Source organism: Akebia trifoliata, chromosome 12, assembly GCF_017979445.1.
Source record: "Akebia trifoliata isolate Shusen 1 chromosome 12, ASM1797944v1, whole genome shotgun sequence".
NCBI classification, from domain to species: domain Eukaryota; kingdom Viridiplantae; phylum Streptophyta; class Magnoliopsida; order Ranunculales; family Lardizabalaceae; genus Akebia; species Akebia trifoliata.
Genome location: NC_141386.1, coordinates 28,680,055 through 28,698,559, shown reverse-complemented (window position 1 = coordinate 28,698,559; position 18,505 = coordinate 28,680,055). Strand labels below are relative to the sequence as shown.

At 35.1% G+C, this 18,505-nt stretch overlaps 1 protein-coding gene across 1 annotated transcript; it reads left to right on the top strand.

Annotated features, from left to right (window-relative positions):
* Window positions 1–1,173: 1,173 nt before the first annotated feature.
* On the top strand, window positions 1,174–2,166 carry LOC147389320 (stellacyanin-like). Its single transcript, XM_086419544.1, has 2 exons — window positions 1,174–1,336; window positions 1,733–2,166. The coding sequence occupies exons 1-2, from the start codon at window positions 1,177–1,179 to the stop codon at window positions 2,137–2,139; spliced, it is 567 nt and encodes a 188-aa protein (XP_086275670.1). The 5' UTR covers window positions 1,174–1,176; the 3' UTR covers window positions 2,140–2,166.
* The last annotated feature ends 16,339 nt before the right edge of the window (window positions 2,167–18,505 follow it).

Sequence of the window (18,505 nt, the reverse complement as noted above, 5' to 3'; positions counted from 1 at the left end):
TTGTTGTTCTTCTTCTTTTTCAACGATGGTCACATAAATTATTGTTGATTCAATACTTCTTGTAAGAAATACTTGATCATATAATAAGCATTTTTATAATTTACACAAACAGAGAAGACAATAGCCTGAGGAAGTGAATAAGCCTAAAGCTTAATGGGAAAGGAAAAGAAAATGAAGTAGGATTCTTTTTCTCCTTCTAAACCGTTTACAATGAACCAAACACACAAAAACACTCATTAAGTGGGAAAAGAAACCGAAAAGAAAACCCAAATTCAGCCTATCTGCGGGTCAGGCTGCAGCCCCTTGAACATGGATGTAGCCCAAATAGGATCAGCATTTGGAGCCCCTTGATCCTATCAAACTTGATATTGTATCAACAAAATGAAAGTGACCAATTTGAGAAAGGGTAAATATGTTATGTGTAGTTAGGGGTGGATTTATAGTGGGACACAGGACAATTTTAAAATCGATAAGCAATTATATGATACAACAACCTGACAACAGTGTCAGAAAAAAAATCCACCGTTATTGCCCCTACAAGAATTTGTAATGCTTGAATTGATCTTAGTTGCCCCACCTCTGTGTGTAGTCCAACGGGTTTTGTTGACGTACTCCCTGAAGGTAAGCATTACAGTGCAATAAATACACTTGAGAAATTGATTTTTTTTAGCAAAAATGTCCTAATTTTTTTTTTTCAACAAAAAATACCCCAAGATGCTTATTCCCAAGGTGTATTTATTGCACTTTAACATGTGCCGTCAGGGCACACGTTAACAAAACCTGTAGTCCAACTATCTCACTTTGCATGTCTATGTAAAAGTCATTAATTCACAAAGTTTTGCATTGGCAAAATTTTATACTGATTTCTCGTGATCGCAAAGTTTTGCATAATTTCTTCTGGTAAATTGTGGGCGTGTAAAAAACTTGTCTCGAATTACAGTCGATGAGAGCAATGATGTACACTCAAACACTTCAAAACACACTTTAAGGTGATTTATGGTTGTACCAAGTTTGGCCTAAAATCAAAATAACATATACAAATACAACAAACAATAAACAACAACAAAATAAAAGTTAGTCATGGAATTAGGTTATCTACAAATATGCCATCTCTCACATATATTTAGAGTAATTGTGCACCACACCAGCATCTTATCTTTCCTTCAACCTTACACCATGGCTAAGTTTCTCTTATTTCAAACTCTTGTTGGTCTTGGCCTTGTGCTATCATGTACAGCCACTGTGTACATTGTGGGAGATAGCTCTGGCTGGGACATAAGCTCTGATATTGATTCATGGGTCAAGGACAAGGTGTTTAAGGTTGGCGATGTTTTATGTAAGTAAATGTTTCTAGTATTCTCAATATGCCACCTCGGTGAGGTGGAAAATTTTGTGTGTGAATTAATATGCTTTAAGTGCCTATGTAAATGTCGATTTGTTAGTACCCAACTCTTAACACCACCCAATAGTAATAAAGGTTCCCACTTGATGCCAGGGACATCATCAATGCGTACACAAGGAATGTTCTATTTAACATGTAATTCGCCAATTACATGTTGAATAGAACATTTTACGGCAATGCAATTTGCCAATTTTATTTGATGTGTTATATATAATTTCATTAATTCAGGTGGCTTGATAATATCCACTCTCTTCTTCTAACTATGTACATGTTCATGAAAAATTCTTTAACTGTGAATTACAAGGTTAAATTTCTCTTCTATAAACCTAGGGTTTCAATACTCGTCCGGTCACAGTGTAAGCGAGGTGACCAAAGATAGCTTCAATGGATGCAACGTGACCAACGCTATTCAGACAATTAGCAATGGGAATGCTACTATACCATTGCCTTCTCCTAGCAAAAGATACTTCATATGTGGGAACAAGTTACATTGTCTAGGAGGAATGAAACTTCAGGTCATCGTTAATGAAGATAGGGCACCTTCTCCTACTAGTGCATCTCAAGCCCCAGAATCAGCAGCAGCCCCATCTTCTCTTCCAAGTCCCTCTTTCAAGAACAAGTACCTTTTACCTAATATTCCAACATCAGATGGAGTTGTCCTTGGTGGAAGGCGTTCTCTTCTTGTAGCTTTTCTCAGTATCCTTGGAGCTCTTTTATCAGCTCGTTTAGTTATTTGAGCATGTGATGAGTGCCTAAGCTATATACATAGTTATTCCTCATGCCAGTGCTTCAAAACTTGAGTTGGATTTCGTGTTTTAACAGTTGAGATTGCGTGTTTATGAGTCATTTTACATGAGTTCACAGATCCCATCCCAGTATAAAATTTACTAAATCATGCCATTACTTCATTTTGCGGAAACTAATTTATTTTTTCGGTAAGTTTTCTATTATATTTGTCCCAAAAAAAATAGAAAAAAAAAACACTAATTATTCAGGAAACCTCTACTATTAATTATGCATGCACATTTACAAAAGTAATCTTTATCATTGGTAGATGAGTGATTTTTTTTCTCACAGTCCAACAGCGTGTTTGATACGTGGCACAAATGACATCAACAATGAGAGAGAAAGTTTCTCTCTCCTGCCCATAGTGAAAAAAAAAAAAAAAAAACTTCATGATGTGATCACCTTGTGACATTCAAAACATAATTCTATTGTAGAGGACAAAATTATATGAATTTTAAAAATAAAATTTTAAAAAATAATTATTTTTTTATAGTTGAATTTTATTTTAAAATTTGGATGCTTTGGTAGTCATTCTTTATTGTTGGATTGTCAATGTGATAATCAATGTAAGCCAACCACCCATTTTAAGATTTGAAGTCTTATAAAATAAATCTGTGGGCAGACGAGATGCGGGCAAGAGAGAAACTCTCTCTCTATTGCTGATATCATTCATGCCACCTATCAAACTGTTGGGCTGTGAGCAAAAAGTCACTCTAAGTAGATTGATGGGATCATCTTATTTTGATGTGCCTGTGTGGACCCTATTAAGTGTTGTAAAGAGTAAACATCATATATCATTCCAAGAGTGAAGTTTTTTTGTGCTAAATGAGCAGATAATATATTGCAAATCTAAACATGTACAAAGGAAGCTCTCTTTAATTTACAAGACGAATCTGCAGTAACTCATACCAATCACTGAAACATTTCTTTTTTGTAATTAGAGGACAATTTCTCAAACCAGGAAAAAACAATGAAGTTAGCCAATGAGTCTTGTCATGCCCAGAAATCCGAGACTCATGACCCGATCCATGATTCTTGGGGGTGAGGGGTAAAGACTTATAAAGATCAAATACACGGCAATCGATTGCTCAAAGTGATAAAATATTTAAAGTTTTGATAATCTAGATATTTGACACTCTTTCACTAAAAAATTCTTAAAATAAACATGTAATAAAAATAAAGGAGTTCCCCTAATACCCCTTACACCCATTTCCAAATGTGCTATAAACATTAAAGTAATTTGCTAATAAACTTCAATAATCCTCGGTCATTGCAATCCACCAATCCGCCCTTAATCATTGTATCTATAAAAATAAAGGTTGAGCTAAAAGACTAGTAGGATAAATTCCCTAGCATTATTATAATGTAATGATTTGAAGCATGAAAGACAAATATAGAAAAATAAAACATAACTTGCATGTATTCTTTCTACCAAACATGATTACCCAATTTTCTTCAAAAATAAGTATACAATTATTTCACCAATTAATACAATTTTGGTCTTTAACAATTCCGTTCCAAGCAAGAGGACCTTCCTCAAGGGCTTTAGGGTCTTACACCCAAGGATCCGTGGTCATACTTGCTCACTTAAGGTTCTTATGCCAAATAATCAGTCTTTTCTAATAATCAATATTTCTAGCACATTTACAACATGTTCATTCTCAATCAATCATTAATCTAACCATAGAATTCAATATATTTATACTCATATTTTAATATCTTTATATCTATTTTCCTATAAATGCTAACATACAATCCTCTTATTATTTTAAAATAATACAAGGGAATAAAATCCTACCTGTGCTTAGTGGATGATTGATATGCGCAGACAAATCTTCAGGTTGCGGCCCCTCCTTGGTTCTCATATGTAGAACTTTAGATTTAGTGGCATATAATAATGAAAAATGGGAAGAGAAAAGATAGAAAGAGGTATTTGACCTTGGAGGAAAAAAATGATTCTTTAGGGGTTCTTTGAGAAAGATGACAATAGTGGAGAATTTTCAACAAAATCTTAACAATGGCGATAGGAATTCTCCATTGCGTCTTTAAAATAATCTCTTTGATTAAGGGCACATGACAGATAATCTTCCATAACACCCTAAATAAATTGATAATTTATTCTTTTTTCAAAATCAACAATTCTCATAAATTAGCTCATCAACCTTTTTGTAATTCCCCAAACATGTGTCTCTAGATTTTATAATCACTTTTGACATATAACTTCCCTAGAGAGCCACAAATTCTTGTCTTCTTCTCTCAACCAATAGAAATGAGGCATAAGGACATCCTTTCCAACTTACCTTCTGAATAGTAAATGAAAAGAGAGAATATTTTTTCTTTAGTTGCTAACATTCGTGCCAAGACTTGAATTGTATGAATCACATCCATGCTCTCTTAAAAGTCTTTGGAAAAGAGTTTTATGACCCCTAATTAATTACTGGCCTATTATTTTATCAAGAGAATAGGGGTTAGAAGCTCATTTTTAAGTTATTAAAATATGACATGTCCTTAACCGTAGTCTTCCATGCGAGACTAACATTAAATGACATAAAAAACCCTATCTTTCATTTATTTTCTAATAGTTCTAATGGAAAAACTAATAAGATGATAAAAATGCCCTCTCTTTAATTCTCAAGCTTGAGACATTTAACATTGATCTCACTTATAAATTAACAAAGAAATTGGCCTAATGATATCATCTTCAACTTATCCAAACCATTCTCTTTGAGATAACTCATTTAATTATGATATTATATTGTAGCAATTGCCCATATCGTCAATATTTTCATTTTATTTTCTTGTGCACTTGCAGCCTCAATTAAACACACAATCTTCTAAAAAAAGGAATTATTACAAGTCTACTACCAAATTCCTTTCCCTCCAAACATGGAAAATTTTCCAAATGCGAGGGTAAAGAATACATCGAATCCGATGAATCCAAGGAACATTTTCACCCAACAAACCTCGAATCAGGAGAGGAGTCTGATTCAATAATTAACCTCCTTCCTAGCAAATCTAAACTAACCAAAGCATTAAAGAGAGCTCTAACCTTAGCTCCATTGCTTGTGGTTGTTCCAAAGGACTAAGATGACGCCTAAATTAGAGAACCATCTTCTCCATTGAGTATTGATCGGTTGTAAATCTTGCTAAATAAATGCAGAGATTAAGATGTGAACTAAGACTTTGTCAAGTCGAATTCGTTCCACAGGGACAATGAAGATTCAAAGATTCATTCGGTTAGAAACAAAAACAGAATTAGAAACAGATTGATTTTAAAACAGAATTGATTTGTTGCACAAATGAAATGAAAATTACTTGCAATTGAAATTAAAAACAGAAAAGAAAGATTGAAAATCTAAGAGAGAGAGATTAGAGAAGTCAATCAAACCATTGTAATTCATCCAAAATGCTGATTTATTCTAATTATAACTCAATCCACGTAGCAAGTCATTCTCGTGGATCGAAAAATAAATATAATTAAACATTGATAGTAACCGAAGAGTATTCATGAGAATCCCAACTTCAAACAAGTGTAACTGACTTATACTTCAATTCTTCACATAGCATGATTGTTCTTGAGCTTATCTAAGTAACAATCATCTAAGCTTGATTTGAATGTATAAGTTTGCTAATCTCATCCCAAGAGAATTTTCAGAATTAACATGTAAACTAGAAATAAAGAATCAAACAACATTGGTAGGATGAAATTGCTCCAGCATTCTTGACCTCTCTAAGGAAGGTCTAGCCGATCATCGCAAGAATTAAAATTGCAGAAATTAATAAAAGAGAAAAGAACATGGGTGAAGAAGTTGATAATCGATCTGAAATTCTTCTTCTATATCTCTCCAAAGAATTACAAAAATAATGAAATCCCACTCTTGATGTTCTCACTACACTCAAAAGCTTTCTCACAAGAAAATTACAGAGAATTCTAAGAAGAAACTAAAGAAAATTATAAAAGAGAAGAGCCTAAGAGGGACCCAAGAAGGGACCCTTCTTTGAAACCAACCCTCAAATTTATAATGTTCGTATTCGGGTAATCGGGGTGATTTGACGGATAATTCGATTCGAATGGCCCAATCAGTTACAACCACTGAAGCTTATGTAAAAATCTCGAGGATAAATTCCTTGAAATGACCGCGGCGCGGTGACGTTGCGCCCAAAATCCTCGAAATTTTGCCGGATGCTTCCTTTTTGCTCGCATGTTGTAATAGTAATTGTTATTTCTTTTGTTGGTTTCCGAATGTACCCTTTTCACCTGAAATTAGTAACAAACTATTGTTAGCCACATTAATTTAGGATTTAATAAAATTTATTATTATTTTAAGGGAACTAATATTTATACGATGGTAATCTCGGTGAAATTACGGTCCCAAAATGATATTATTGGGATCTTATCACACCCCCAAGCCTCAATTTTGCTAGTCCCGAGCAAAACTTAAATCTAAACAACTCCTCTTTCGTGAGGTTCCCGACTGCATTTAGCTTATGCAGTAAGCCCTTAAACCCTTAGGTTACCCCTAGTGGACGAGTTTGACTCGTGAGGGTTTGCAGTGAAAGAATATACCCACAAAATTCTAACATTTTACAAAAATATTAAAATCAAAATCAAAGTATGTAAATTGAACATAACGACATTTCATAAATCAGTCAAAGGTCATTTATGTTTGAACAAAGTTCTAAGTTTTTATTCCTCATTTTCAGAAAATTTGAGAGATAACTTGAGTGCTTGTCTGATTTTCTGATTTTTTTTTCTTTTTAAAAGCAACATCTTTTTAGGAACAAGATTTCACCTCCTAACTGCTAAGAATGGTCGGTTCTACCTAAGTTCTAACTCGAAACTAAGCATCTTGTCTGGGATTGTGAGAGGTGTGGATATTCACTTTAATACCTCTAAGGGACTTTATCTGTGACATTCCAGTTTACTCACGTTTTTACCATTGACGGCTTTCACCCTACTGCACTATTTGGTCTCATTGGACTCTTTTTTCATTTTTGCAGTTCTAGTCATCTTTGACATTTTTCTCGTATTTTCTGCTTCTTTTTTAGATTTTATCACACTTCACCATTTTCTGGTATTCTTTTTACAAAAAGCAGGTAGCCATTTTCAAGGTACCCAGTCTAATCCTATGGTTGCTGTCCAAGTAATACTAACTTCAATTCTATTTTTCTTCTAACAAGCCAACCAAGGGACAAAGAAGTCATAGTTCACTAGACTAGGTTTTCCCTAACACTCTAGACAGAGAAGAGGGTCAACTTTTGTTCCAAAAAATCTTATCTTTCCAAATACTTAATCAGAAGTAAATTTTTAAAGTAATTCTTTCATAATTTTCTTAATGAGGAATAACCAAAAAGAACTTTTGATCAAAAGTTAGAACATGAACTTGAGATTTGAAATTCATATGTAAAAAGTATATACAAAGATTTTGAAGAAAATATTTCGAAAGTGTTGAATATATATATATTTTTTTAACATGAAATTAAACTAGCAATGAAATAAACCTGAAACTAAACTACCAATGCAATGCAATTGTGAACTAACCTAATACTCCCAAATCTAAATGACATATTGTCCTCAATATGCAAGCAGTAATGAAAAATAAAAAGGTTAAATCACACCTGAAACGGATTGGGCATTAATGTGCAAAGTCTTGTTACAATTAATCTGAAAGTTATAACAATGATAATTTCCGAAGCAGTTTATCTTTTTTTTTTAATGCATAAAAGAAATCCTTTCTAAAATAGAAAAATAACCTAATTAAGAAATTAAGAAATTAAAAAAACATCCTAATCTAAAATTTAAACCTATCTTAATCCGGACATTCAATGGTCTGTGCCTTTTTCTCCTCAATATAAGCTAACATCTATCTCTGCTACTCAATCAACAATTAGTGACCAGGCTGCAGTCCTAGTGACACTCATTGATTTGGTTTGATAGTGGACTTGAAGATGAAGAGAATGAGAAAGGGATTAAGGTTAGAGGTTTTTTTTTTTTTTTTTTTTTAAAGAAAAATTTTATTTCCTAACTACACTACTTATTAAAATAAAAGCACATGGGTTGCCTCCCAAGCAGCGCTAAATTTAACGTCTTCAGCCGGACCTATCAAAAGGTCTGATATATAGGAATTTTCCCAAAATTCATTTTAACGGACACAACGATTGACCTCCCACCCCAATTGATAGGCTGACAGATTTTGATCATCGTTAGGACTTGGAAATGATTTTTTAAAATGATCAACAACCCTCGTTTGTCCTCAGTTTTTAGTGTCATCACCTTTTCAAAATAAATTTCAATCATCGTATTCCCAAAGAGAATGGAAGTTGTAAGACATGAAAGGTCTTTACATTTTTGTGAAATGATGGGTTGGATGGGATACAAAGTTGGATCAGTAATGATTGGAATTGGTGTAACTAACAATTTAGAATTGATAGTTGATTCCTCCTGGACAACAGTCTCCTCTGATGGTGGATCAATTTGCTTAGTTAAATTTGTACAATCAACTTGCTCATTGGGAATTTGAAACATTGGTTGGCTCTCATGGGTTATCTCATTTGAAAATTGACCATTCTCTCTTTCTTCTAAGGGCACAATAAGCTGACCTAGTTGGACTTCCATCGTTGCTTCGGTTGGAATTGTAACCTCATTGGTTTGAATTTCAACTTCAATTGAGACAGGGTTATCGATTGTTGATGGACAATCATCAAAATCTTCAAAAGAGTAGAATTGGTCACTAAGGTTATTTTGAAAGAATGGTGGATTTTTCGGGATTGAGATATCTTCATTTTTGAATTTATCAAATTTTCCTTCTTCTAAGGATAACACTAGGTGACTCAATTGAGTTCCTATGTTGACTAAGGCTTGACCCATATCCCATTGTTGTTGATGATTTAACAACTGTTGTTGATGATTTACCAACATTTGTTGATGGAGCTGTTGTTGTTGGATTAACTGTTGTTGTTGAATTAAGAAGGCAGACATCATAGACTCTAATGACGATGATTGAGGAGAAGACAAATATGAGTGAGTGGATGTTGGCTCAGGTTCTGTAGCTCTGTAATCGGAGAAATGTTGAGAATCATAGGATTGTTGGGAAATTATGGTTGGATTCATCATCAAGGTGTTATGCAAATAAAACTCCTCAGGGTTACCAAAATGACTACCCTGAGTGAACTCGTTCTGACACGGTATGGAATTTTGGGGAAACAAATTATCTACGTTGTATGGTTGATCGAACGAACTGGGTGTTGGCATCCAATACGAGTTTTGAGAATGATGCATATTGGCCTATGTAGCATGAAGCATGGGCTGATTCGGACAATGCTCGGGAGAATGACCATAATTATCACATAAGCCGCACGAGATCAATGATTCTCTCCTAAACTCCATGACGATATAAATCTACTCGAGGTTATGTATCTAACTTAACATATACTATTGAATTGCACACAGAAGAGGAAGGAATTCACACGTGAAAACTGGGTGCCTATGACTAGACAGCTCCTAACTGGTTCAAAGGATTAATCAAAGCCTCCAACCCAAATCTCTAAAATCGGAACAGCCAGTTTAATCTCCAGAGGAGAGGTGGCGCACAATGCTGAGCAAGGGCACTCTTAGATCACCTCTCGTCTTGAATAGACGTAGTCTATCCCCTGAATTCACGTAGAACTGCAGGGCAAGATTGCGCTTAGGCACTATTCACGATCAAGAAGTGCAATTGGTGCAACTTTTGATTAGCTTTGCTTAATGAGCTCGATGGAACCTAGAGTCCAGTCTAATTAATTTTAATTAATTAATTTACTATGAATTTGATTTTCCTAGAAGGGCAAGATATCGGTAATGAACTCCGATTCTTATCTTATGGTGCCATCCTCGTAAGGGTGCCCTTGTTACTATGTGCAATCAAATGTGTACAGATTAGTCACTCAAAAGCAATACAGAAACTCACTAGCGAGTGATGCGTGAGTGTTTCGAAATTTACCTCCCGTCCTAGACAGGGGATGATCGAGTTGAGTCGACTCGGGCCACCAACACCAAACTTGGTGTACGAACCCGAGGGACTGAGATAGTTTCGTCCCACTATCGTCCGTCCCTAAATCTATTACAATCCGAGCCCTCTCGGATGAAATTAAAAATTAATACAAGTTCAAGTTCCTAATACAAGTTGTTTTCTAAGAAAAATAAAAATGCAGAGAAAATTTGAATTTGCTGATCTTCTTGGTGAGGAAATCAATTCAGTGGATAAAAATTCCACGTGTCGCCTTTTTCACCAATTTTTCGTTGACTTCCGTTGAGTCCTCCACCTGAAAATAACAAATTTATTCAAATCAGAATACTAAGGAAAAAATTAATATGATCATTACAATGTCCATGATGCCAGAAGCTTTTTCAACAAAAATCAGCAGAAAATATTGCCACGTTACCGCGGAGCACCCAGGGGCAACCGCGGCTCGGTAAAATTTTGATGAAAATCGATTTTTCAAATTGGAAATGGTTTCTGATATCCTGAGGATTGTAATGAAATTTTTTTCAAATTTTTTTTCTGTTCGTTTGGCTTCTGTTTCAAGCAAAACATGTTCGATTCTGTTTCGGAAACTGTTTCGGAAACTTTCCGAATTGAAAAATGAATCAACTCGTTGTCCCCGGCAGCGGCGCCATTTTGATCGGTTGTAAATCTTGCTAAATAAATGCAGAGATTAAGATGTGAACTAAGACTTTGGGCAAGTCGAATTCGTTCCACAGGGACAATGAAGATTCAAAGATTCATTCGGTTAGAAACAAAAACAAAATTAGAAACATATTGATTTTAAAACAGAATTGATTTGTTGCACAAATGAAATGAAAATTACTTGCAATTGAAATTAAAAACAGAAAAGAAAGATTGAAAATCTAAGAGAGAGAGATTAGAGAAGTCAATCAAACCATTGCAATTCATCCAAAATGCTAATTTATTCTAATTATAACTCAATCCACGTAGCAAGTCATTCTCGTGGATCGAAAAATAAATCGAATTAAACATTGATGGTAACCGAAGAGTATTCATGAGAATCCCAACTTCAAACAAGTGTAACTGACTTATACTTCAATTCTTCACATAGCATGATTGTTCTTGAGCTTATCTAAGTAACAATCATCTAAGCTTGATTTGAATGTATAAGTTTGCTAAACTCATCCCAAGAGAATTTTCAGAATTAACATGTAAACTAGAAATAAAGAATCAAACAACATTGGTAGGATGAAATTGCTCCAGCATTCTTGACCTCTCTAAGGAAGGTCTAGCCGATCATCGCAAGAATTAAAATTGCAGAAATTAATAAAAGAGAAAAGAACATGGGTGAAGAAGTTGATAATCGATCTGAAATTCTTCTTCTATATGTCTCCAAAGAATTATAAAAATAATGAAATCCCACTCTTGATGTTTTCACTACACTCAAAAGCTTTCTCACAAGAAAATTACAGAGAATTCTAAGAAGAAACTAAAGAAAATTATAGAAGAGAAGAGCCTAAGAGGGACCCAAGAGGGGACCCCTTCTTTGAAACCAACCCTCAAATTTATAATGTTCGTATTCGGGTAATCGGGGTGATTTGGCGGATAATTCGATTCGAATGGCCCAATCAGTTACAACCACTGAAGCTTTTGTAAAAATCTCGAGGATCAATTCCTCGAAATGACCGCGGCGCGGTCTTAGCTAGTCGCGACGCGGTGACGTGACGTCCAAAATCCTCGAGATTTTGCCGGATGCTTCCTTTTTGCTCGCATGTTGTAATAGTAATTGTTATTTCTTTTGTTGGTTTTCGAATGTACCCTTTTCACCTGAAATTAGTAACAAACTATTGTTAGCCACATTAATTTGGGATTTAATAAAATTTATTATTATTTTAAGGGAACTAGTATTTATACGATGATAATCTCGGTGAAATTACAGTCCCAAGATGATATTATTGGGACCTTATCAAGTATTGCCAAGCGCGGAGCCAGGATTTTCTTATAGTGGGGGCAAATTATGATTAATTGTATAGTTGAAGAACTTGAATGGAGGGAGGTGAGGGTGTGGGGGCAAAAATTAGAGGGAGATGAGGGTGTGGGGGCAAATTGGGAGAAAGGTGAGGGACCGGGGACAAATAGGGCATGTAATTAGTTGAAAATATAGGGGTGTTTCGAAGTTCTGTGGGGGCAATTGCCCCCACCAACTCCTTACTAGCTTCGACCCTGAGTATTGCACCACTAGCTGCAGGTCCCAGATTTCCTCTAGCAGCCCCATCAATGTTCAGCTTAAACCAACCATGATTCGGCTTAACCCAACACAATGTCACTCTCTTCTTTGATGGAATGGGTCTAACATATAAGCCCATCACTACAACAAAAATGGAAATCAAGAATGGTTTGTAACCATTCCTAAGACTATCTAAAACGATTGAAAGACTGTCTCTTATTGAGGTGTTGTTAATGAATGTAAACAGTTGGAAGTGGTTGTAGATCTAAGGATTTGGAACGGCTAAAAATCGTTCCAGAACTCAGAAATTGGAACTGCTAAAATCCGTTCTAAATCTACATTTACCTGGACACAAAAAATATATTTTAGACATCGATTTAAAATTCGATGTTTATAAGACTGATGTCCTAAGTCTGAAAATTTAGACATCGATTACAAACAGATATCTAAAATGGTCAAAAATCGATATCTAAACTAAAAAAAAAAATTTTAATTTTAATTTTTTTTCTACGCACCTATTACTTGTTGTCAAAATAGACCCAAATAGAGAACATCGAGTCTCTATCACATTAATTTATAAACAAAAAGAGTTACAACGAGTCATAATTTACAAATCCAAAATTAAAAATACCATATTCTTGTAGTAACCGATACCTATTTTGGGTTGTACACGACGTACTCGTTGTATTCTAAAGGATTGTCATTGTACCTCGAAGGGACCAAGGGGCCACACGACATTATAATGCCATCCTTCTAGATGAAATTAAAAGCTGACGAGATCACTCAATTGAACAAAAAGGGCACTGAGTTCAATTGGATCCAATTATAGATACCTTGATACCAAGGGGATTGGTGACTCTTCTCAGGAACTTGACATGGGCACCATCCAGCTGGCGAGTACGTTCCCCAAACCAAATCATGTGAGCAGAGTAATCATAGTGAAGTCCCGAAGTGGAATCCTCCCTAGTAAGGGACTGGTCATAAGGCAATAAAAAGCACTCATGGGAGGTCCAAAACTCGGTTGTGGTCATGACTGGGTAGTCGACGGTGAGTCCGACCGTAGACATAAAACCTAAGGCCTCTTCAACCCGGTGAGCAAGTTCTCGGTACCTATTAAAGGTCAACACAATAACAAACAACATTAACACCAATAATGATTCCAAACTCTCAACCTAGCAGCAAATGTTTTCAAGATCCACCAAGAGTTTTGAAAAAAAAAACTTTTTTTTTTGGGACTGACCATCCATAATTCTCACTTATGAGGTTAAAAAAAATATAAAAATCAAAACCATATGAGAATGACCAAAGTAATGCGACCTTTCTGGTTAAAATTATTCATCTTTCTCTTTATTTTTATGAGAAAATTTACCAAATTAAAACTAATTTAAAGAAAAAAAAAAACGACCTTTTTATTTTGGACTCCATCCATGATTCTCACATATGCAATAAAAACTCAAAAACAATACAATTGGGGAGGATAAAATAAATATACATGTCTCCCTGTTCGCTGTGCTCTGTGAAATCGAGATTCCATTGAGTAACCCTCTGCATGGTCGCGTACCCTCCTGTCCCTGAGAAGGTTTAGAGTTGCAGCGGATTGACAGTAGGCCCTAATCATCCTCCGTGGATCCGAAGTCCTCGATTTCTCATCAAAAGCATCATCATTCACATTGTCCCCTATGTAACTCGACAGCTTCACCCCATTCTTCTCTTTGAACGAATCTGATCTGGGCTTCACAAATTGACCCGCCATTCTCCCCACTTATACAAGAATCATTCTTCAATTTCCCAAATTTCATCCTCATATTCACCTCATATTATATAAGAAAAAACTGAAATCTAAAACTAGGGAAAAAATAGTAAATAAAGGTCAGACCTTAACAACGGGCATTTGACCACCGAACATAAGAACACCACCCATTTGAAGAAGAATTCGAAAAGTGTCACCGATGTTATTGGCATTAAATTCCTTGAAACTCTCTGCACAATCTCCACTTTGGAGAAGAAAAGCCTTACCCATGGCTGCATCATCGATTTTCTCTTCAAGGCTTCTTGTTTCCCCTGCAAATACAATTGGTGGGAAGGTAATTTTTTTGCTTAGATCTCCTTGGTTGTAGTCGTTTTGACTAAAAACACAGATTTAGATTGTGAATGACGGAATAGTGTACATGTTGCCGACCCCAATACTTGTGATAATGCATCAATGAATGTTGGCATAGATCAGGCCTCACTTATCAGACACCAAGAAATTTAGACTGATTATGGACCCTAGGCTTAAAGGGGAGTGTTCCCTTAAATCTGTACTAAAAGCTAGCATCTGTGACCAACCGGTGCTTGTCATGGATGGGAGCTGGGTTGCCAAGGTTGGACACTGAAGCTTGTAAGGACTTGTTGATTAAGAGATGAGTTAAGATGGGGACTGGGCAGGTTCTGTTACTTGGCTGAAGATAAAAGTTTAAGGTGAGATTTCATTAGTTTGTAATACAATGCAAGTTGTGCAGAAATGACACTACTCATGTGTGCATCAAGCATTGCAGTTTTAAAGAATGATTATGATAAATGAATATAATACAATCTTAAAAATGAAAATCACAACGTGAGGCAAATGATCTACGGTTCTGTGATGGGGGCATACGTTAGAGAATAAACCTAAATGAAACCACAACCTTCACTCCAAACAATGTGATGTTTAGAACTATCAAATAAAGCTCAAGCTGCTTTTTCTTCTAATATAGTAACATACTCTTTTTATTTTCTCATATTTGAAAAAACAACAAGGAAAAGAGATATAAGTTAAGCTGATATAATAACATGGGAGAAACTATAATCTCAAACCCCCTCTTCATATCTCCTTGTGAAACTCTTTGCTCCATGATCGATTGTAAAACTTGCTAAATAAATGCAGAGATTAAGATTAAGAAATGGACTTTGGGTAAGTCGAATTCGTTCCACAGGGACAATGAGGATTCAAAGATTCATTCGGTTAGAAATCAAAACAAAGTTTTGAAACAGATTGATTTAAAAACAGAATTGATTTGTTGCACAAATGAAATGAAAATTACTTGCAATTGAAATTAAAAACAGAAAATAGAGAGTGAAAATCTAAGAGAGAAAGCTTAGAGAAGTCAATCAAACCTTTGCAAATCATCCATAATATAGATTAGTTCTAAGAGATAACTCAATCCATAGAGCAAGTCATTGCTCATGGATCGGAAGGTGAAACAATTGAACCATTGAAAGTAATCAAAAGCTATCCATGAAAATACTAATATGATTTAGATTGCTTAACTTATCTTCTGATTTTTCACAGAGCATAGCCATTCTTGAACTTATCTAAGTAATGGCTATCTAAGTTGGATCAGACTATAAGCTAAATTATCTTAATCATAAGAGAACTTTCAGAATAATAAACATGTAAACAAAGTAAGAATCTAAAACTATATTAGAGGGATGAATTTGCTATGACTTTCTTAACTTCTCTAATGAGAATTTAGCCAATCATCGCAAGAATTAAAATTACAGAAATTAATAAAAGAGCAAAGAACATGGGTGAAGAAGATGATGATTGATATGAAATTCTTCTTCTATATCTCTCCAAAGAATTACAAAAATAATAAAATCCCACTCTTGATGTTCTCACTACACTCAAGAGCTTTTTCACAAGGAAATTACAGAGAATTCTAAGAAAGAAAAATAAAAAATTATGAAAGAAGAGAAGAGGAGAAGAGCTCCTTTCTCTAAAATCAACCTCCCAATTTATAATGTTCGTATTCGGGTAATCGGGGTGGTTTGACGGATAATTCGATTCAAATGACCCAATCAGTTACAACCACCGAAGCTTCTAGAAGTTTCTGTAAAAATCTCGAAGAAAAATTCCTCGAAATTAGTAACAAACTATTGTTAGCCACATTAATTTGGGATTTAATATAATTTATTATTATTTTAAGGGAACTAATACTAAAACTTTGATAATCTTGGTGAAATTTAGGTCCAAAAATGAGATTATTGGGACCTTATCACACCCTCAAACCTCAATTTTGCTAGTCCCGAGTAAAATTTAAATCTAAACAACTCCTCTTTCGTGAGGTTCCCGACTGCATTTAGCATATGCAGTAAGCCCTTAAACCCCTAGGTTGCCCCTAGTGGACGAGTTTGACTCGTGAGGGTTTGCAGTGAATATACCCACAAAATTCTAACATTTTAAAAAGATAACAACTTCAAAATTATTGCATATAATGCCATCACACCAATTTTCAAAAATCCAGTGAAAGGTCTATTTGAGTAGAAATTCTTTTTATTCATCATTTTCAGAAATATCTTGAGTGTGTGCACAAATTTTTCTGATTGTAACATAGATTTTTCGGAACAGGGTTTCCTTTCTTAACTGTTAAGATGGTTGGGTTTGCCTAACTTCTAACTCGAAATTGAGCCTCCTGTCTGGGATTGTGAGAAGTATGGATGTTCACTTTAATACCTCTAAGGGGCTTTATCTGTGATATTCCAGTGTACTCACGTTTTTACCATTGACGGCTTTCACCCTACTGAACTATTTTGGTCTCATTGGACTCTTTTCACACTTTGCACTTTTTCAGTTCTAACCTTCACATCTTTCTATTTTTCTTTTCAACATTTTTCATGCTTTATCATTTTTTCGATATTCTTTTTTTTTTTTCAAAAAACAGGTAGCCCTTTTCTAGGTACCCAGTCTAATCCTATGGTTGCTGTCTCAAAAATATCAACTACAGTTTTGTTTTTCTTCTATTCAGCCAACCAAAGGACAAGGAGGTCAAAGTTCAGTATTTTTCAAGCTTTCCCTCTCATTCTAGACAGCGAAGAAGACAACTCTTAATCAAAATAACCTTTTCACTACAATCAGAAGTGACGTGAATTTTATTTTTCAAAATATCTTATTTTTGAGGAATAAGAATTTATAAACAAATTGGACATGAGCCTGGTTTAAAAATTCGTATGATGACAGTACATATAAACATTTTGATGAAGGTATTTTTGAAAAATATACCGAACACAATGTACAAAAAGTAAAAAAATTAAAATGTGCTATCCCACACCCCAAAACCTAAATTTAGCATTGTCCTCAATGATTAAAGAGTAGAGGTTTAGAGTACAACTGAAAGCGGATGTCATTACGTTGCGAAAGTTGTGGGTACAACTAAAAGAAGTGTTCCACACAGGGTGTAAAAGTGAAAAGCACACTACACAGGGTGTACACCTGAAAGAAAGTGAGTGAATGCAGACAGAATTGAAAAAATAAATCTTACATGATCACATAGAATATATACAGAAATCAATGATTGCCTCCCGAAGTAGCGCTAAGTTTAATGTCTTCAGTCAGACATGGAATTATAGTTAATCCTGGTACATAGGATTACTCAGAAATGAGTCTTTTTCTGATGAATGAGGGAGATTCTGAAATGGCTTCAGTCTTTGGCCATTGACTTAGAAGATATTTTCATTGGCTGGATTGAGTACCTCGATGTTTCCATGAGGGTGAATATTGTGGATAAAAAATGGTCCAGTCCAACGGGACTTTAATTTCCCTGAAAATAAATGAAGGCGAGAGTTATACAAGAGCACTTTTTGGCCTACGTGAAAAGATTTTTTCTGAATGTGCCTATCATGCCAAACTCTAGTCCGATCTTTGTATAGCTTTGCGCTATCGTAAGCATCATTCCTTAATTCTTCCAACTCAGTGAGTTGAAGTTTTTTAAGCTTTCCGGCCTTTGCTAGATCAAAATTTAAATGTTTGATCGCCCAATAAGCTCGATGCTCGAGTTCGACTGGCAAATGACAAATTCTACTAAAGATTAAACGATAAGGGGACATTCCTATTGGAGTTTTGAACGCTGTTCTATAGGCCCACAAGGCATCAGATAATCGTAATGACCAATCTTTACGAGTCGGATTGACGATTTTTTCAAGAATGGTTTTGATCTCACGATTAGAAATTTCGACCTGCCCACTGGTTTGTGGGTGATACGGAGTAGCTACCTTATGAGTGATTGAATATTTGCGTATCAAACTTTCGAAAACTCGGTTACAAAAATGTTTCCCTCCATCACTAATGATAGCACGAGGAGTATCGAA